Source organism: Notamacropus eugenii, chromosome 4 (assembly GCF_028372415.1).
Source record: "Notamacropus eugenii isolate mMacEug1 chromosome 4, mMacEug1.pri_v2, whole genome shotgun sequence".
NCBI lineage: Eukaryota > Metazoa > Chordata > Mammalia > Diprotodontia > Macropodidae > Notamacropus > Notamacropus eugenii.
This window is the reverse complement of record NC_092875.1, coordinates 22352822-22374096: the sequence shown is the minus strand read 5'-3', so window position 1 is coordinate 22374096 and position 21275 is coordinate 22352822. Positions and strand designations below refer to the sequence as shown.

Genomic DNA, 21275 nt, shown 5'->3' with positions numbered 1-21275 from the left:
TAAGGAATATTGCTTAAAAATAAAAAACATAGATTCAATAACTCTGGAGCTTCTCCACACCATCAGCCCCTTATGTATATTCATAGGACATAGGTACTCAACGTGGTGTGGCCACATCTATAATTTACTGAACATGTAACAAGTGAAAAGAAAACAACATAGAAATTTCTGCCTCCAAACATCTCCTAAACCTCCTCCTGCTTACCCTCCCAGATCTTTGGGACACCTGGGGGAAATTCCACAGCATCCACACCCTCCATGGAGGACAGAAAGGAGTAAGAGCAGGCACTGAGTATGGGACCCTGTCTTAGGGTCAGGATCTATAAACAATGCCATAGGGGACGTCTGTCCAATGTTCTATCTTACATCATCATTGTTATCATACAATAGCTAGCATTTATAGAACACCTACTATGTGCCAGGGACGGTACTAATGCTTTGTAAATATTGTCTCATTTAATTGTCACAACCCTAGAAAGTAGGTTCTATTATTATCCCCATTCTACAGTTGAGGAAGCAGAGGCAAACTGAGACTAAGTGACTTACCCAACGTCATAATGCTAGTAAGTGTCTGAGACTAGATATTCACTCAAGTCTTCTTGACTCCAGGCTCAGAACTCTAACCGCTGTTTCACTAGCATCCAACTGATGAGTTTTTCAAAAGCCAATGGGCCCAGACATTCTAGCCCCATCTCTGTTTCCGGACCTGACCCCCTTCTGACCCCTCAGGGTCAAGGGAGCACTGATCACAGTTTTAATTCATCCCCTTCTTGTCTGGTTGACCAACAGATAGATTCACAGGTCATGGCAGTTTATGGCTGCTGCAGTCCAGTCAAACCCAATGTCCAAATCTCAGTCCAATCCTAGCAACAATGGATTACTTCCTATGGCCTCCCTCTTCACCACATCCCCCTCTACCCACAGTGACCGGAAAGTTCTAAATCTCAAAGGCAAAGAGAAGGGAAAGGCTCCCACTCTTGTACACCTGAGCAAAGATGTCCCCACTTCCCCATCCTTCTTGTTCATTGTAGCCACCCACTCAGAACAGTCTCACTGCCCCAGCCTCTCTGTCTTTGATTAGTTCAGAGCAGTCTTATTTCCAATGAGGTCTCACCTTCTTTCTCTGAAAAAGGAACTTCCAGGACTCTTAAGAGGCCCCACAAATATGAAACAACAATAACCTGGCTATATTCCAAAAGGGAAACTGAGGCTGAGAAAAACTAAGTGATTTGTTCATACTCACAAAGCTAAAAGATGGGTTTGGAATCCAGACTTTTCATTCCAAGTCTACCTCACCATTACCAGCATACTGTCTCTTAATGACCTCAAAGGTCCCCTTCAGCTCCAACATTCACCTTCGAGATTTTCTTGACCTCATTCCCTAAGACCCAGATCCTGAATGTGTGTGTGTGCATGTGTACGTGTGTGTTTGGAGTGGGGGGACAGGGAGAGAGAGTGTCTCTCACTTTAACTGACACAGGAATGCTTCTTCAGGACCAGCATGTACTACCCAGAGTTTCTTCAGCTCACCAAGGCCATAAGAACAGGAATATAAAGAGGCAGCAGGTTATAGAAAAGATGTTGCCAAAGACAGGAAGCCAGGAGGCCCAGAGGTCCAACTATGGACTTGGTCAGTGCACATGTAACCTCAGAGGAATCATCTGTACTTTCTGTTTCATTCTCTAAAACATGAAAATTAGACTAGATAATATCTAAGGCTCCTCCCAGCTCTGACATTCCTTCTTCTCAGGCCCCTCCCAGCTCTGACATTCTCTGTTCTCAGGCCCCTCCCAGCTCTGACATTCCCTGTCCTAAGACACCTCTAATGCTCTATAAATCAACGATTTCCCAGTCCCTCCATGCTCCAACATTCTGTGACCTGTGAGTGTTCCTATGATCTTCTCCTTTTCAGGCTAACTCCTTTGCTTTCCCTAAGGTCCCAGTCTCCTTCCACCCAGGTCACTCATTGTGATATAAAGGCTGGTAGGCAGGAGGAGGACATTAATTACTACTGGGCCCAATGCCTAGTGATTGTTGGGGAGAAATAGAAAAACTAATGAGATGGCTGAGATCTCAGATTCAACTTGGCCTTTAGCCCTGTGTGAATGACTCCTTGTCCAAATCAGAACCATGACATCAGCCCATGGGGTCACAATGGAAGAACCAGACAGGAAGTCCATAAAGAGATAGAGAGGTTGAGACTGATCCTGAGCTGTATTTACCAATGTTCAGTGGTGTGGTGTGATAGAAGGGGCTGTGAGGGGATGTGAGGGGGTTGGAGGTGGGTTTGTTGAGGATAAAATGAGAGAATGCTTGTAAAATATTTTGTAGAACTTTTAAGGCATAATTTAAAATATATAATCGTTTGAGCTGCCCAAAAATAGAAGTGGATTTCTTAGGAAGTAATAAATTTTTCTTCTATTGAGGTGTCCCCAAAGAAGCTGGATGATTACTTCTTTTGGATGTTTTAAAAGAAATTCTTGATTCAGCTACAGGTTCAAGGGCACCATCATATTCCCAGTCCCCAAAACTCACAGCCTGAGTCATCCTAGACTCCTCATTCCCCAGATCCAATATGGTGCCAAGGCCTGTCAATTTCATCTTTGTAGGATCTCTCATCAATTTCACCTGTGCCGCATCTCTCATCAATTTCATCTCTGCATCAACTCTTGAGCACACCTCCTTCTCAAACACTGCCCCCACTCCAGTACAGGCTCTCATCACCTCATGCTTGGATTATTGCAGCAGCTGCTGGGGGATCTGCCTGCCTCAGATCTCTCCCGACTCCAGCTCATCCTCCAGTCACTAAAGTGATTTTCCTAAAGCTCAGGTCTGATCATGTCACACTACTCCACTCCAGTGACTCCCTATGACCTCCAAGATCAAATACAAAATGCTCTGTTTGGCATTCAGAACCATTCAGAACCCAACCTCCTTCTAACCTCTCCAGTCCTCCTATACCTTCAATTCAGTAACAGTGACCTCCTGGCTATTCCAGAAACAAGACACTCCCAGGAGCTTTTCACTGTTTGTCCCCCATGTCTGCAATGTTCTCCCTTCTCATTTTCACTTCCTAGCTTCCTTCAAATTCCAGGAAAATGCCACCTTCTACAGGAAGTCTTTCTAGATCTCTTTAATACTAGGACCTTCTTTCTGTTAATTATGTCCAATTTATTCTTATATATTCCTTATTTGCACATAGTTATTTCCATGATATCTCCCCTGTTAAATTGTAAACTCCTGTCTTTCTCTGTATCCCCAGTGCCCTGATTCCTATTGAATGCTTAATAAATGTTTCTTGACCGACTGACTGGCAAGCTGAGCTAGATAGCTTTGGGGATCTCCAAAGTAAGCCAGCTCCTGCCTGGGATGAGATACAGAACCACAGAAATTCAGAGATTCTACCAAAAGCTGCAGGTGTAGAAGAGAGGGGGGAAGTGGACGGAAATAAAATTTCAAAATGGCAGCACCCACCCCTCACACAAAGTTCTTTTGGGAAGCTATTGAATCCCTGAGTACAATGTCGGTCCTAGAGGCAGAGCCTCCCTGAGAGGCAGAGGAACCCTGACTTGGCAATAAAAAATTTCTGACATCTGTGTTGACACTATTTTCCTTCGACCTTGGGAAAGGTCACTTTCCCTCTCTGAATCTGATTGTTGTTCTAGGAAGGGAAAGAAGTAGGACTGGATCATGTTCAAGGTCCTTTTTAAGTTCCAATTCTGTATTTTCATACTTTTAACAGATCCTCCCGCTTCAGGACAAGGAAGGAAGGAAGGAAGGAAGGAAGGAAGGAAGGAAGGAAGGAAGGAAGGAAGGAAGGAAGGAAGGAAGGAAGGAAGGAAGGAAGGGAGGGAGGGAGGGAGGGAGGAAGGGAGGAGGGAGGGGGAGGGAGAAAGGAAAGGAAGGAAGGAGGGAAGGAAGGAAAAAAGAGGAAGGAAGGGAAGAAGGGAAGAAGGAAGGGAGAGAGGGAGGAAAAAAGAGAGGTAGGGAAGAAGGGAGGGAGGGAGGAAAAAAACAAGCACTTATTAACTACTCACTGTGTGCCTTACTATAGTGCCAGGCACATAGCAGGTGTTTAATACATGTTTGTTGAGTATTATTGATGTGCTAGGTGCTGTGTTTAGAGCTTTACCAAGGTTATTCTATTTGATTCTCACAACAACACTGGGTAGCTAATGTTTTTGCTATTAATCCCATTTTACAGTTGAGGAAATTGAGGCAGCATAAGTTAAGTAACTTCTCTAGGGTCATACAGTGTCTCAGGTCAGATATGAATGTGAATCTTTCTGACTCTAGGCTCAGAGCTCTTATCCACTTCGGTCATCAGGCAGACATGAGGCAATAGGAAAAGAACACTGGCTTTCAAAGGAGAGGATCTGGGTTTGAATCCTGATCCTGGGCTTATTGGCTGTTTCCCTGAGAAAGTTAATTAACTCTTTAAGCCTCAGTTTCTCTCATTTATAAAATGGGGATAATAATAGCACCTACCTCATGCTATGGTAAAGATCAAATAAGAAAATGAACATGAACTCATCACAGACTGTAAGCACTATCTAAAGATCACTTTCAAAGGCAGAATGAATGCAGAGAGTGCATTGGGTCTGGAGTCAGGAGAACCTGAGTTCAAATTTAGCCTCAGATACTTACTAGCTGTGTGACCCTGGTCAAGTCACTTAACCCAATTTGCCTCAGTTTTCTCATCTGTAAAATGAGCTAGAGAAGGAAATGGCAAACCACCCCAGTATCTCTGCCAAAAAACAAACAAACAAATGGAATCATGAGGAGTTAGACACGACTGACCTGCTAAGTCTCTTTCACTTCTTTCTGAATCTCTTTCCTTATCTGAAAACTAATTAAAGGAAGCAATAGAAAGAATCCTAAATTTAGAGGTCGCATGAGGTAGGGGACAGAATATTGAATCCTTGGACTAGAATCCCATCTTGGGCCAACTGCGTGACTTTGTACAAACCATTTGACTTCTATAACACAGTTTACCCTCTCCAGAAAATTAGGTTGGACTGGTAATCCCTATAATCCCTTTCCTTTCTGTGTCTATAGTCCTGAATCAATTTCCTGAAACTCAGTTTCCTTAACTGTAAAATAAGAGGGCTGGATCAATGACCTCTGAAGGCCCTTGCTCCGATGCAACTCTCAGATCCCATGAAGCTCCCAGGCCAGCTCAGCAGCTGCAGGAAGCTGGGTCAGCCCTCCTCAGCTATTCCAGAAAAAAACTGGCTCGATATTTTCATGCTAACGGGGGATGTCGGTTAGCGAGCACATTAAACAGGGCCATAAATTCGTAATGAGGGCTTGGAAATGAATGGTGCTTATCATTTATGGATGGAATAATCAAAGACAGTGTATTGGGAAGTTTTATACAATTTTACTAGCAATTTCTCAGTCTGCCCCCTCTTCCAATATCGTTGAGAATGCCCCTTCCCCAGTGACCTACAAGAGACCTTCACCAGGTCTCTTGTGAAAGACTCACTGTCCATTTTCTTTGGGGCAAAGGGGTCAAACTTCACCTCTGCCCCCAACTACCCCATGTTGTCACAAGGGACTTAACAAATCACTGGAAGTCTCACTCCCTAGACTCTATACCAGGTGTCTCAGCATCTTGAACTATGGGATCATATGTTTAGAGATGAAAGGGACCTTGGAGAGCATCTCATCCAACTTAACCATGTCACAGATAAAGAAACTGAGGCCAAAATAAGAGAAAAGGGTTGATCAAGGTTCAATCAGCTTAGAGCTAGGGAGGACACCAAAGGTCATCTAGTCCTACCTCTTCATTTTACAGATGGGGAAACTGAGACCTGAGATATTCACCATCAGAGGGTCACAGTTTTAGAGTTAGAAGGGAATTTTTGGAGATTTAATCTGACATCTAATTCATTTTACAGAAGAGGAAACTGAGGCCCAGAGAAAAGTAGGAGTTCATCTAAGACAGAACCAGGAACAAAAACTCAGACCTCCTCTGGTCTTCCCATTCCTGACAGCAAAGGCTGAGAATATCCCGGATCCTGTAGTATGGTGGTCTCTAGCCTGTTCTGAAGAGGGTCCAACTTGAGCAAAACCAGAGCATCCCTGATCGGAGGAGGCCTCCCTCCTTTCCTGGGGAGGGTTTGGGTCCTGCTCCCTCCCCATCAAAAAGAGCCCATAGGTTGCCATGACAACCGGTGCAGGTGAGCCTCATTACCGTTAATCCTCTAATTACCGACTACCTCTTCAATCGGTTGTAATTACTTCGGGGACACAGTTAACCTCTCATTAGGAACGCATGGCCGCTTTCACCAAAAGCCCAAACAGTGACATGCCTAGTAATTTACCACCCCGGCACTCAGGGCCCCGCTTTGTGCGCGGCTCCGGCGCAATCTCATCCCTGTCATTACCCAGGCTGGTTGTCATGACGATTAATCATTCAATCCCTCATCAGCAACTTTTGCCAAATGTCACCCGACTCTTGATCAGATGAGAGCGGGGAGACGAGTTGCCGGGAAAAATCTATCCAGCATCCCAGCGCTGGTTGGGGGCTAATGGCTCAGAAATGGACCCCCAGGGGAAATTTTCCCTAAGTTTGGGTTTCTGTTGGACTTTAGGCGTAGGAAATGAGGCTCAGCACAGAGGCAGAATCAGACAGCTAGGAGGACTCGAGTAGCTCGAAAACAAGAACAAATGTCAAGATGGAACAACTTTCACAAAGTGAGATTCAACCCAATTCAGTTCATTCATTCAGCAAATGTTCTTTAAAAAGCCTTCTAGAAGCATCGAGGCATCGTGGATGGAGATCTGGCGTCCAAGGTGGGAATATCTAAATTCCAATCCTGTTTCTGACACCTACCAGCTGCGTGTGAGGGGAAGGGCAAGAGACTGCGTTCCAGTAATATGAAAGAGGCAAAAGGTAGACCGGTAAAGTCAGAGAACAGCAAGGAAGGACACCCGGTCAAGCATTCAATCAACAAGCATTATTAAGTGCCTACTATGTGTCAGGCATTGCGCTAGACCTTGGGGATATAAAAATAAAATCGGATCAATCCCTGCCCTCCATGAACTTGTATTCTAATGGGAGCACAATGTATTAAGGAGAGTTGAGATGGAGTCAGAGCAAACAAAGCAAACCATAGGGAGCTAGTGAAGCAAGTTGTCCCAGAGCCAAGCTACTTTAGAGAACCATAGGCTCTCAAAGCTTAAAGTGTCTTCAGTGGTCACCTGGTCCAATCCATAGCACAACAAGAATCCCCTCTAAGAGGGATGCGACCGATGACCCACCAGCTTCAGCTCAGACTATCTCCACTGATGAGCAACACATTTATCTTCTGAGGCAGCCCATCGAACTCTGTTGGATGGCTGTGATTGTTAGGAGGTTTGTCATGACGTTTAGCCCAGGATCATAGGATCCTAGATTTAGAACTTAGAGGTCATCACGACCAACATCCTGATTTTACAGATGAGGAAACTGAGAACCAGAGAGGGGAAGGAACTTGAACAAGGTCACGCAGCTAGTAAGAAGAAGTGTTGGATTAGAACCCAAGACCTCTGGCTCCAGAGGCAATATCCTTTTTCTACTGTACTACATTGCACCTCCTCCCATTCTCTTATCTTTCCTCGCTTTCTTATCTTTTCCCTCTCTCTCTTCTCTTTCCTCTCACTCTTTTCTTTCGTCTTTCTCCCCTTTTCTATTCTCTCTCCTCTCTTATAATTCCTCTCCTCTTTCTCTTCTCCTTTATCTCTTTTTTCTTCTCTCTCCTCCCTCTCCTCTTATTTTCTCTCTCTTTCTCTATCTCTTCTCTTTCTTCATGCTCTTTCCTCTCTCCTTTTTCCTCTCTCTCATTCTCTATCTTTCCTCTTTTCCTTCTCTTCTTTCTTCTCTCTCCTCTTTCCTCTCATTCTTTTCTTTCTTCTCTTTCTTTCTCTCTCTTTCTCCCCTCTTCTCTCTCCTCTCTTATATTTCCTCTCTTCTCTTTTTTCTCTTTCTCTTCTACTTCATCTCTCTTTTTCTTCTCTCCTCCCTCTCTTCTCTTATTTTCTCTCTTTCTCCATCTCTTCTCTTTCTTTACACTCTTTCCTCTCTCCTTTTTCCTCTCTCATTCTCTATCTTCTTTCCTCTCTCTCTTTCCCCTCTCTCTTCCCTTTCTTCTCTCTTCTCTTTCTTCTCTCTTCTCTTCCCCCCTCTCCCTCCCTCCCTCCTCCTCCTCTTGTCTCTGTATCTCTTGCCTCTTTCCCCCTTCTCTCTTCTTCCCTTTGTCTTCCTTTCTCTATATATATCTGTCTGTCATCTGTGTGTGTGTGTGAATTTTCACAGTAGCTTTGTGAGGGAGGTACAATTATCATTATTCCCATATTAGAGACAAGGAAACTGAGGCAAGTTCACAGCAGATTATAAGCTCTTGGAACTCTATTTCATTCTTGTCTTTTTAGTCTTGTGATACCTAGCCCAGAGTAAGTGTTCAATCAATACTTATTAGAATTGAACTAAGTCTTCTCTTCACCCTTTGGTAGCCATGCCTGCCAAGGTTACTGCTCAACTCTGGAACACTCCCCTGGATGGCACTCTGACACACCTTGGCAGGGCTATAAAGAGGAGTTTCAACCCCTGAGACAAATTCTGTTGAGTCTGGAGATGGGCTTGGGGTATGATCAATTCAGTTCAATTCAATTCAACATGCCTTTATTAGTCATTTACTAGGTACCAGCAGGACAAACACAGAAATGAAACCAGTCCCTACCTCAAGGAGCCTAGTCTACTGTATGTTTCTAACTGTGTAACTCATTATTAGAGAGTGCTATGTCTAAAGTCTGAGCACTCCTTTGCCAGGTTGAGGTAGATGGGAATAAGAGGTCAAGGGACTTGAGATGGTTCAGAAAATAGAAGGTCAAGAGTGTGTAAAGGGGGCAGGGTTTGTGGTGGCTTTGAGCCCAGGTACTAGACTTTTTGGAGAAGGGGGAGAGTGAGTTGGAGGTCCATAGATGGTAGAAACAAGGATCTGGACAGGATGAAGTCGGCTCTAAATTCAGCAGTTGCTGAATGATAATGACAAAAAAAAGTCTCTGAATACCATCAGGAAAAAGGAATAAGTCAAATCCTCCTCCTCCTGAGCCCAGCTGGTGTCAAGAAAGGGTCCTGGGTGAGAGAAAGAGCAATATGATATCTTCAAGAGGGAAATATGTTTCAGTGAGCACAAAAAGATGGAAAGAACGTGAGAGGATGAGATTCTGCTGTGTCCTTCAATGATACAAAGGGGATTCAAAGGGCACAACAGAAGGGGAGGGCAAGAATTATTGGGGTGGGGTGGAGGAGGGAAGCAGTGAAACATGATACCTGGGAAACCAGCTGATTGTCCTTTCCACTGCCAATACATTTGACACAGGTCTTTAGGACAGGCAACATATTGGGGGGTAAAGGGAAGGTAGTCTGTCCTGTTGAAAAAGATAAAGCATGAGAAAGGAATGTCATGGAGATGGGAGAGGGGGCACAACTTCAGGAAGTTGAGGGGGAAAAGTAGGGTGATTGACCATTCTGCAAGAGGGAGAAAATGCCCTTCAAAACATCAAAGTTGGAACAAATCCCCAGCTGCCCCACATTAGTTTCAGCTTGGCAAAATGTCCAGCCTGTTCTCCCTTCCCTTCTTTCTCCCCACCCACCTAGAACAGTGTAGAAAGCACCGATAAACTGCCTATCCACCCAACAGCACAGATATGCTGCAACCTGTCCATTTCAATTCTCTGTGCCTCAGTTTCCTTGTCTCTAATGTGGGAATAATGATAATCACACCCCCCTCACAGAGCTAGTGTGAAAATTCACATGAGATGATGCACATAAAGCACTTGGTAACTCTTACATCACTATATAAATGAGAAGGATTATTATTACCCTACTGACTTTGGGAAAGTCAAACCCTTTGAGCCTTAAGCAGAGGTTCCTCTGTTTAAGGTAAAATGACTGAACTAGGTGATGGTCTAAGGTCTCTTCTGACTCTAGGGCTATGATCCCATGATTGTCTTAGGAATCCTAGGAACATAGATTGAGAACTGAGACCTTAGAGGTTAGTGAGTTGGTCTTGGGTTTGGGCGGGGGGGGGGGGGGGGGGGCGTGGGGGGAGGGTTAGACAATAGGGGTAGTGGGAGGGATTATTATCCTTTTCCACATCTGCCTGTGATCTAGAATCCCCCCCACACACACACACACACACGCCCCTAATGGGAAAGGGCCAGTCACACTTCTCCAGGCTCCTTTGAGCGAGGCCTGGTAACATTCCAGAGCGTCACCAGCGGCCAGGAAGGCTTGGCCGCCAAAGCCTGTGTTTGATGTAATTACAACGCGCTGTAAATGGTATTAACAAACTGTCACAGCAGCCACATGATATTAAGGAATAACTCTGTCTTCATAACGGGAGACTCCACGGCTGCCGCAGCTTGCTAATTTACAAAAGGGGACCCCTCCTCCGAGCTTCAGGCTGGGGATGGCCACCAACATTTCCCAGGAGGTTTTCAAGCTTGAGAAGCCATCCCCCATGATCTCATCTTGAGCCAGGATAGCCTGTCAGCAACAGGGGAGATTGATTGCCAGCCCAGTCAATTACCCAAAGTTCATAGTGTCTTTGGGGACCCAAGGCCATGAAGTGAGATCAGGGGGTCATAGACTTAAGAGCTTGGAGGACCCTTAAGGGCTCTGAATCCTTCATTTTACAAATGGGAAACTGAGACCCAAGGTCACAGATGATGTGATGGAGCTAGGATTTTAACCCTGATTGCAAATACACCATCCATGGTCTTGATGTAGATTTGAGTTGGAGGTTTCTTCATCTGACCTCCGGCTCAGCCCCAAAAAAGACAAGTCCTAGTGTTGAGTGGCCTAGAATCCAAGTCCCTGTGTTTCCTTGCTTCAAGGACTAACTAGAAAATTGAATTTGACCATCCTACTGTCCAACTTCAATTTTACTTTCCAGCTATGTGACCATGGGCAGGTCCCTTATTCCTCCAGCCTTTAGTGTCTACATTCATGAAAAGAAAATACTGGTTATTCCCCAGATGATCAATGTTCTCCTCAAACTGTAGTACCCAGAACTGAACACAGTACTCTAGATGAAATCTGAGGTGGACAGAGTACAGAAGGACAGTCACCTCCTATCTCTTGAAAGCCATGGCTCTTCCATCTCACACTGCTAACTCCAATAGACCCTGTAGCCCACTAAGACCCCCAGCTATTTTTCAACATGATGACTGTCTTACCATGCCTGTCCCACCTTGTACGTATGAAGTGGATGCCTCCTGATTTCCAGCTCCCATCTCTTTTCTGTATCATCTCTTCCTGACTGTGTCACAGCATCCGATGTCACCAACCACAGAGGAGATAGGGCTTTCTCAGGTGGTGGGCTGGTAGGGATGTCCCACCCTGCTGGAGCAGGTCCAGATACCTCATCCCCCTCCCTTGCCCCTCCCTTTGGGGATCTTAGATTTATACCATTAGATTGCAAGGTCCTTGAAGGCAGGGACTGTCTTTTACTTCTTTTTGTATCTCCAGCACTTTCCAAAGTCTGTGGAACAGAGTAGGCACTTAACAAACCTTTATTGATTGTATTTTATGAATGTCCATCAGGGTGGAGTCAGAGTGATGGGGGGCCTTCTTGATGAATAAACAAGTTTCTTACTGATCTGCTCCTATTTTATCCTGAGTCACCAGAGTCCCCACCACTGAAGCTCACTTGCTCACACCCTGTTCAGACATTGGTGCATCATCAGAGAGAAATTCGAGATCATGAAGCCCTGTGATCTTTTAAGACTGGAAAGGAACTCTAGCCCAGGGAAGGCAAGACTGCTTTGACTCTAGGATCCCCATCCTGCTGTCCAAGAGACTGGTACCACTCAGTCCCTTCCTACCACGCCTTTATTCCCATGACAATAAGAGTGGCATCTATCTATACAACACTTGACATTTGCAGAAAGCTTTACCCGAGACAGGTCTCATAGATATCATCATCATTTCCTTTTGACAGGTGAGGAAACAGAGGCCCAAAGTGGTTTGGTGGTTTGCCCATAGTCCCACTGCTACTGTCAGAGGTAGATTAAACCTCCTGGATTGAGAGGTGACTCCAGATCCAGGATTCTTCTCAAAGGGCCACAGTTCCTTTTGCTTGCCCAAAACCACAAGGATCATAGACTTAAGGGTTGGAAAGGACCTTAAAAATGCTGGACTTGGAGTCACAGGGCCTGAGTTCGAATGCCACCTCTGATGCTGACCATATGTATGACCCTGGGTCAGTTGTAACCTCCAAGGGCCTCAGTTTCCTCATTTGCAAATTGAGAGGGTTGAACTTGACCATCTGTGTCCTTTTTGGCTCATGCTAAAATTGTCATTATACAGGTGAGAAAATGGAGGAATGGAGGGATTAAGTGACTTTTTCCTGTTCTTTCCTCCCAGGTGTCACTTCTAACCCTCCCAAACTGTAGGAACATGGAAGCTTATGCCACCTTGGATGACTTCTCACACTGGAAGTACCAGCTGCCCTATGGCCCCTGCCTCTGACTGTCTGGTTTCTCCTTTGTAAGCCAACTAGGTCTTCATCTCTCCCTTTCTCTAGGAGAGAGAAGATTCTATCACAGCTAAAGATTAATGTAGAAAGTAAAGAACTTTCTTAACCATGTCCCTGTGTCATCCCCACACACCATTCCTGTTTTCTGCTCCCCCTCTAGAGTACAAGCTCCCTGAGAGCAGAGACTATATTTCTTTCTGCTTGTGTTTGTATTTCCAGCTTGGCACAGTCCCTGGAACATGGTAAGCACTAAAGAAATGCTCGTTGACTTGCAAAAGGTTGCACAGGGAAAGTTCCGGATTGGTAGCTGTTTACCAAAACAACCTGAACACAAGGAAAAACCGTGCCCACTATACAGTAATTAAAGTTGTATCAATAAGATGAGAAGGTAGTGACCTGGCAGAAGGAGGGACAAAATGCTCAAAGTTTTTACTCATGTCCTCCCCCTGCAGTGTGCCCATTCAAAGGGAGACAAATAGCGGAGTCAAGGCCTCTGATTCCAAACTCCATCTTTCTCTGAGTCACCTCATGGCCTCTCATCAGTTTGTGAAACCTATCTGGGTCTCAGTTTTTCCATCTGAAAAATGGAAGGGGGGGAAGTTTGTTATTGGACTTGACAGCCCCATTCAACTCTAGGATCCCATGATTTAAGTCAATTTGATAAGCATTTAAGCAGCCCCTACTGTGCGCAAGGCTCAAGGAAGCAAAGATGAAAAATGACAGTCTCTCCCTTCCCAGAGTATGCATCAGAGGATCAGAGGAGGGAAAGGTGCATAACAACGAAACAAACCCATTGACTGCAAGGCAGAATGTAAGAGAGGGAATGGGGAGAGGCAGCTAAAGGGTCAGGGGAAATGCGAGTTGATTTACTACAAAAAGAGATCTTTGAGGTTTACAGCTGGATGGCATTAGAGGAAAAGTGATGGACTTGGAGTCAAGAGACCTGAGTTCTAATCTTGTCTGTCACACAGCAGCAGATTTGGGAAAGACTGAGGAAGTAGAAACCAAGGGACCCAGAAGTCTCACATTGGTTGGGCCTTGGAGAATGGAATAAACTTCACTAAAGAGGGCTGGAAAGGGAAGAGGGATGGCATTTCCAGATTAGTATAGTACAAAGAAGGATGGAATTGAAATCAGGAAAGATCTGGATTCAATCCTCTCTCTAACACTAACTGTCTAACCATATCATCCAATATTAAATCTCTAGCACTGGGAGGAAGAAAGTAACAGATAAACAGTTAAGATTGGGAGTCAGGAAGACCTGAGTTCAAATTCAGCTTCTGACACTTTACTGGCTGTTGTTCTTGGGCAAATTATTTCACTTCTCTGAGACTCAGTCTCCTCATCTGTGAAATGGGGATATGAGCAGCCCCTAACTTCCAGGATTGTTGCAAATCTCAAATGAGCCAGATAATGTAAAACCTTCTGTAAAGCAGCATAGAAAGGTCATTTATTGTTACTAAATTCAAAGCTTTCATTTCAATAATCAGGGCTGCCTGGAACTACATATGTGGGGAGGAGGAATCTTGTGCGGAAAAAGAGAATAATTATTTCTTCAAAAACCTAATTCCCATAATAAAGAGCCTTTCCTTAAGTTTGGAAGATCCATGATCACGTTCTTGAATTTTCTTATCTCACAGTCAGTATTAGACCTCAGCCTCATGGACTCTCCCTAGTCCCCTAAACAAATCTTCCCTCTCCTTAAAGACCCAACCCAAGTCCCATCTCTTTCATGAGTATCCCTTGAATCTCCAAACCATAGCCAGAATTTTAAAATCATGGGTTGTAAAAGACCTGTGATAGACTCCTTTCTCCAGCATTCCCAAGAAATAACTATTCCAACTCTACTGGAAGACAAGCCTCTTCACCATCCTGGTTATCCATCTCTGAATGCTTGGTCATCCCTTTCTGCTCACCAGGACTCATTTTCCCTATATGATGGTGAGAGTTCTGGAATCTCTAACGTCCTATCCAGCTCCAACATTGAGGGACTTAGTATCTGGTTCTTCATGGTATCATTGAGGATAAGAATGACTAAAGAAACTTTTCTTCTAATAGCAGATAGAACAAACACCCAGAACAAGCCAAGCAGATCCCCAAGAGGTCAAGACTCATCTTCATAATGTCTAGCCTTCTGTCTTCCTTCTCCTAGACTCCAGCCAGACTCCATACCCAGCCCTTCAGCCACCCTCATTTATAGACCAGAGAGGCTCTATCCAGATGCAGGAATAAGGAAATGAATTTTCTTGAGACTTCTCTCCACCAAGTTCTGTGAGTTGTATGACTTCTTGGTCAAGTCTTCATGGACTGGGCCCAAGAATGCTGTCATGGCCAAGATTCTCCAGGAAAAAAGAGATAAGAGTGTGTGTATTGGGGATAGGGGAACAATCATTGGATCAAGACCTACAGTTGGAAGGGACCTCAGAGGTCCCCTCATTTTACATTTTACAGATGTGGAAGTTGAGGCCCAGGCAGGCCCCAGAAAGTGATAGATCATGGTAAAATGAAAAATTACTGATCAGTCTCAACAAGCATTTGTTCTTACTGTCGGTGTTTTATTAATAATAATGGTAGCTAATATTTCTATAGTACTTTGATGTTTGTGAAACACCTTACCGATATTATTCCATTTGATCCTCACAACAACTCTGTCAAGTAGATACAATTATTATCCCCATCTTCCTGAGGAGAAAACTGAGACTTATTAGGCACATATTGAGGAAACTGCTCTGAGATTCTCTCCCACCCCATAGATGCTATGGAGTTCTCTAAACAGATCCAAAGTTATGGGGAAAAGGGAAAAGTTATTCTTGTAAATGAACTATGATCATGGAGGACCTCTGGATCCCAGGTAAGAAGGTTGGGCTTACCGACCTGTCATTTCTTCTTTCAGGAGACACATTTGTTGAAATGGGGGGAATGCTGAGTCCTGTCCTGCTCTGAGTAGTGTTCCTGAAAAGGAGAAATGTAAGAAAGCGAGGTGAGAATCAGATTGTAGATGGTCTTTATTGCCAGTGGAGGGAATTTGTATTTTATTTTATGGGTATCAGGAAGCCATTGTCTTTTCCTCTGCCCCCCCCCCCCTTCTCCAGTCCTCCTCGGACTGTCCTTCCCAAGGCTTTGCTGTAGGTGTAGAGAACCCACCTCATGTCTACCTTCCCCCAAGTCCTCCTGCATTGGAGCTGAGATGAGGATCTGGTGGAGAGAATGGGGAGCAGCTCTGGGCTGTTCCTCCCCTCTCCTCTCCTCCTCCCTGCCTGATTAATTCCCCCAAATCTGCAGTGAGAAGATGACTAATCAGGCTGGCTCCCATTAATTGGTGCGCAGCAGTACTCTGACAAATGGGTTTGCCTGTGCAGTTCCGAGGCAGGGCTGTGTTAACATCTCACGCCCTGCTGAACCCGTACATTGGCTATCAGGGGGAATTAAAGGGGTTGAGGAGAACGGAGCTCAGTGGGGGGGAGGGGAGAAGGGGAGAAGAGAAGGGTCTCTCTGGAACCAGCCTACTCCTCTTCAACATCGTCTTCATGGAACTGTCCAGCACTTGGTCATTGGGGATAGGATGGGCTGGGGATCGAGGGCCACTGAAGTTGACTGGGGTGAGAAGAAGGCAATTATCTCATGATTCAGTACCAGCTTAATCATGCAGACTACATTTAAGGCACTATGAAAGGTACTGGGGACACATGGAAGTGATAGATGTCCTGCCCTCCAGGTGTTTTTAATCTAGTAGAAAGATAGGAAGCACAGAGAGAAATAAGCAACGAGATGATGGAGCAAAGATTTCAGGCTGAGAAGGAACTGGGAATATGAAACTGAAGGTGTTGGAGCTTGAAGAAACTGAAGAGCAGAGAAAATAGAACATGAAATGTCAAGGGCTGGGAGGGGTCTTAGAATAGGGAATGTCAGAGCTGGGAGGTGCCTTAGCACAGAGGATGTCAGAGCAAGGAGGGAAGACCTTAGAAAAAAGAATGTCAAAATCAAGAGGAAATTTGGAATTTAGAATGTCAGAGCTTAGAGGGACCTCAAAATACAGAATGTTAGATGAAAGTGACCTTATTATTGTACTATATATTATATTATTGTCAGTAATAATAAGTAACATCAAAGTACTTTTAAGGTTTATAAAGCTCTTTATAAATATTATCTTAGTTGATCCTCACAACAATCCTGTGAAACAGATGCTATTATTATCCCTATTTTACAGATGAAGAAACTGAGACTGACTGAGGTTAAATTATTTGCCCAGGGTCACAGAGATAGTAAGTGTCTGAAAAAGAATTCAAAGTCAGGTCTTTCTCAAACTCTAAGTCCAGTACCCTATGCACTGCACCACCTAGCTTCCCAGAGGAGGAAACCAATATGCCCAAATTGTATTCTGCATCCTCTTCCCAGGAGACCTGCACTTTTTGTCTCTCAATCTCATCTAGAAGAAGATCCTAAGTCCCAAAGCAACCTTGGGAGAATGTGGATGAGATATAGGGACTCAGATTTGTCTAACTTCATCCAGAGAAGTCAGTAGGAAAATTGATGCTCACTCTCAGTAGCTGAGTCAAAGAAGATAAGAAAGGTCTGGACCTTGCCCAGCACCATCACAGAATCATAGACCTTGAGAGTTAGAAGGGATCTCATTGGCCATCTTGTACAAACCACACACCAAGGCATATCCACCGTAATACTGTCCTTCTCCTGGCTATAGCCACTGAGACACTGTGACCTATGAGAATGACCTAGCTCTGGTTCTGATAGAGACCCCCATCTGGGCAACGTGGGGTAAAACTGGGGTGAAAATGCATCTAGCTACACCCCAGAGAAATAACATCCAGGGAGCTTTTTCCAAGATCTCTCCTAGATTAAATCAAGAATTCTAGCATCAAAGGTATGTAGAGTTTGGGCACTTCTTGAGGAAAGTATTACCATTCTTCCTTAGTGGCCACTGCATATAGAATGCATGAACTTTGATACAGAGAACTATGTGAGATGGGAGCAGAACATGGTAAAGATTTGAACCCCAGATCCTCTGACTCCAAATTCAGAATTTTAAGGTTTGTAACCCCAAATGGGGTCATAAGTCAGACACAACTGAAATGACTCAACAATAACGGCAAAAATCACTTTACACTTATAATCTCATTGAATCCTCTCAACTACCCAATGAGGGGTCATCAGAGACATAGCTATTATGATCATCTTAATTTTGCAGGGAAGGAAACTGAGACCCAGAGAGATTAAAATGATTTGTTCAGGGTCGTGCAGCTAGGAAGTATCGGAGGTAGGACTTCCAACTTCCAACCCTCTTGGCTCCCAAGACCACCCTTCTATTCTCTAACAATAGCACCTACTTCACAGGGTTATGGTGAAGATCAAATGAAATGCCTGGCACATAATAGAGGCTTAATCAATGCTGGTTTTCCTTCACCTTTCTTCTAATATGCCCCCAAGCTATGTTGTTTGATTCAGATGACTGTAAACTCATTGAGGGCAGCTTGGGTCTTATCTAAACTTTATCTGTCCCCAGTACAAGCTGAGAGCTTCTCACAGTAAGTTTATCATAAATAATGGCTTGTTACACTTTGAAAGATTTAAGAGCTTAAATTAACACAATGATCGTGTGTGTGCATGTCCATATGTGTGTATATACACATATTATATATAATATTTGGGCATGTGGGAATGTGGGAATTAGTTTTATCTGACTTCATATTGTTATGAGAGTTTGGTTTTTCTTTTTGATGGTGGGTGGAGGGAAAGAAAATAGATTTTTGTTCATTGAGAAAATAAGTTTTCCTTTAAAATGTTTGTTGAATGAATGAACGAATGAACAAATGAATGAATGAATCAATGAGTGAATGAGTGAGTGAATGAAGATGGGACTGCATTGAGTAGGATTTCGATAAGGAGGAGAAGGCTGGCTCTGTGCTTCAGAGACTCTGCCTCAGTGGGTCAGGGCTGATTCTCTGCCTTGTCCTCTCACCTGGCAGCAATGCTGGGGCCGGTGGGGGCTTCTCTCCTTCCGCTCTCCAGGGACCTGGCTGGCTAAGAGCTTCATTGAGTCCATTTTATGGGCTCCCTGCTGCCACAGGCTGAGTGCTTCCTGATCAACATGGTTCAGAGAATTGCCCACATCCCCATCCCTTTGGCAGCCAGTGCACCAGCAGCGCCCATAGAAGCAACTGTAATTAATGCAGGCCTCCTCCTCCTCCCCCCTGCCTCCCTTCTCAAATCCATTTATCCATCCAGGGCTCCCTAGGAGGCAAGCTCTTAGGCTGATTTCCTCCTTACGTCTTCCCACTCTTTATTCTCCCCTCCTCCTCCACCATCCAGAGGTGACTGTGCAGTTCTTTTCAATGTAGAGATGGGGGGGGGACAGAATGGTTGCTTCTGGGAGACACTCCCTTCTCCCTGTTGGTCCAAGCAGTAAGCATGGGAAGAGTTGCCCGGTCTAAACCCAGGTGGTTGGGTCAGGAGCTGTCCTGAGATTCAATGGTAACAGACCCACTCACCCAACCAACCAACCAACCTGCCAAGGACGACTCAGGGAGACAGGTGCACTCACACAGCTCTATAAATACCGCGCAAAGATGCAGGTACACACGCACAGTTCTACAAGGACAATCCAGAAAGTCGCACACACACACACACACACACACACACACACTCACACACACATACCTCCAGAAAAACAATACAGTGACTCAGATACAATTCTACAGAAATAACCCACAGAGACAAGTGTATGCACACAATGTGAAGACACATATACACAGAATTCTGTGAAGACAACTTACAGTGACAGGTGGGTATGTACAATTTTGCAGCTATGAGAGAGATAAGGACACACACACGCATGCATGCGCACACACACACACACACACACACACACACCTCTCCAAGGACAACCCACAGACAGGTGACAGGTATGCACACAGCTCTTACAGGAGCAGACTCACACACATAAGTTCTACAGCCATAATACAGAGAGGGACACACACACACACACAATCTCACATACAAACACCCTGAAGACTCCCTCCCTTTGAGCTCCAAAAGGGGCCTCAGGGAAAGCTTGCCTCCATTTCTAGTTGAAAGGTAAGATAAAAGTGAGTGAAAATTAGGGCCAGAGGTAATAACTGTAATCAGCAGCCTCACGGGAGGGGCCCTAGTCAAAGGAGGAAGGAGAAGAGGGCGGGAGGAAAGGAAAAGGCAGAAGGGGAGACAAGGGAAAGGGAAGGAGGGGGAAAGGAAGGAAGGAAAAAAGGAGAGGATGGGAGGGAGGGAGAGAGAGAGAGAGAGAGAGAGAGAGAGAGAGAGGAGAGAGAGAGAGAGAGAGAGAGAGAGAGAGAGAGAGAAGAGGGTGGGAAAGAAGAAGCCAGACAGGCCCCTACCTCATTACCCTTTACCCAGGAACTCCCTCAGCTTCCTCAGCTCAGAAGCTTCTCCTTTCCTGACCTGTGCTCCTAATTTTTCATCTGCCAGCACACTTCTGCCTCCTAAAAAGGCCAGAGAGGATGGATCAGGAAGAGCTCAGCAGGAGGGAGAGGTTCAAGAGAGAGGGGGGTGGGAGGCAAGAAAAGGAGAGACAGGAACCCAAATCTAGTGCTGCAGGTTCATCACTTGTTTGATAAAGGAACAAGTTCTGGATTTGGAGGGGTGGGGGCAGGGAGTGCAGGGATAGAATTCTAGTTCTACTACTCACTGCCCGTGTGACCCTGGGCAAGTCACTTAACTGTTCTGGGCCTTGGTTTCCTCATCTACAGAATGAGGGTGGTTGGCCAAATGGGATCTAAGGTCCCTTTCCATTCTAAATCTGTGACCCTTCCCTCTCCCCTTCACAAATCTACATTCCCTCCTCTCCAGCCTTCATGAAGACCCAACTTAAGGCCCCCTTCCTCTGTGAAGCCCCTACTCCCCTCTCCCTCACTCCCCCTGATCTATAGGACCAGTTGTCAAGACCCCTGAGAATCTATACCGTCTCAGTATGAAAAAAGCACCTTCTCTAGTTCTCAAATGTCCTTGGGCCTGGACCCTCCATCCTTCATGTTCTCCCTGAGTAGAAGAGAAAGAAGCTCCATGAGGACAAGAATTGTCTCACTTTTGCCTTGATATTATTCCCAGTGCCGGGCATGTTGCCTGGCACAAAAAAGCCATTTTGACCTCAGTTTCTTCATCTATAAAATGGGGATAATAATAGCACCAACTTCCCAGATTGTTGTAAGGATCAAACGAGATAATGTTTGTAAAGTGCTTTGCAAACCTTAAAGCATTATAGAAATGCTACTTACTACTACTACTAGTACTACCGCTGCTGCTGCTGTTGCTGCTGCTACTACTACCACTACTACTACCACCACCACTACTACTGCTGCTGCTACTACTACCACTACTACTACCGCTACCACTACTACTGTTGCTGCTACTACTACTAATACTACCACTACTATTACTACCATTACCACCACCACGACTACTACCACCACCACCACCACCACACCTTCTCTTTCTCTTTTTCCTCTTTCTCCTCCTCTCCCACCACTACAACAACCACTGTTACAGAATGTTTAATAAATAGAAGCTGATTCCTGGAATGACTTCCATTCTCATCTCTGCTTTCTTTTTAACTTCAGCCCTGGGAATCATGTCCTACAAAAAGTCTTTCCCAGACCCTTTCAATGCCAGTGTCTTCCCCTCTTAAGATTAGCAGCAGCTAACCGTGTTTGTGTCTCATTTGCACATGGTTGTTTGCAT

At 44.9% G+C, this 21275-nt stretch overlaps 1 protein-coding gene across 1 annotated transcript in view; it reads right to left on the bottom strand.

Moving 5' to 3' along the window:
* LOC140502163 (uncharacterized) overlaps positions 1 to 21275 on the bottom strand; it is a 48967-nt gene that overhangs the window by 9233 nt on the left and 18459 nt on the right. The window contains exons 7-10 of the mRNA XM_072606494.1: positions 15405 to 15482; positions 11462 to 11534; positions 11230 to 11312; positions 9320 to 9417 (exon numbers count right to left, since the gene is read on the bottom strand). Of these exons, the coding sequence (XP_072462595.1) occupies positions 9320 to 9417; positions 11230 to 11312; positions 11462 to 11534; positions 15405 to 15482 (332 nt within the window). The remainder of the gene's footprint in view (positions 1 to 9319; positions 9418 to 11229; positions 11313 to 11461; positions 11535 to 15404; positions 15483 to 21275) is intronic.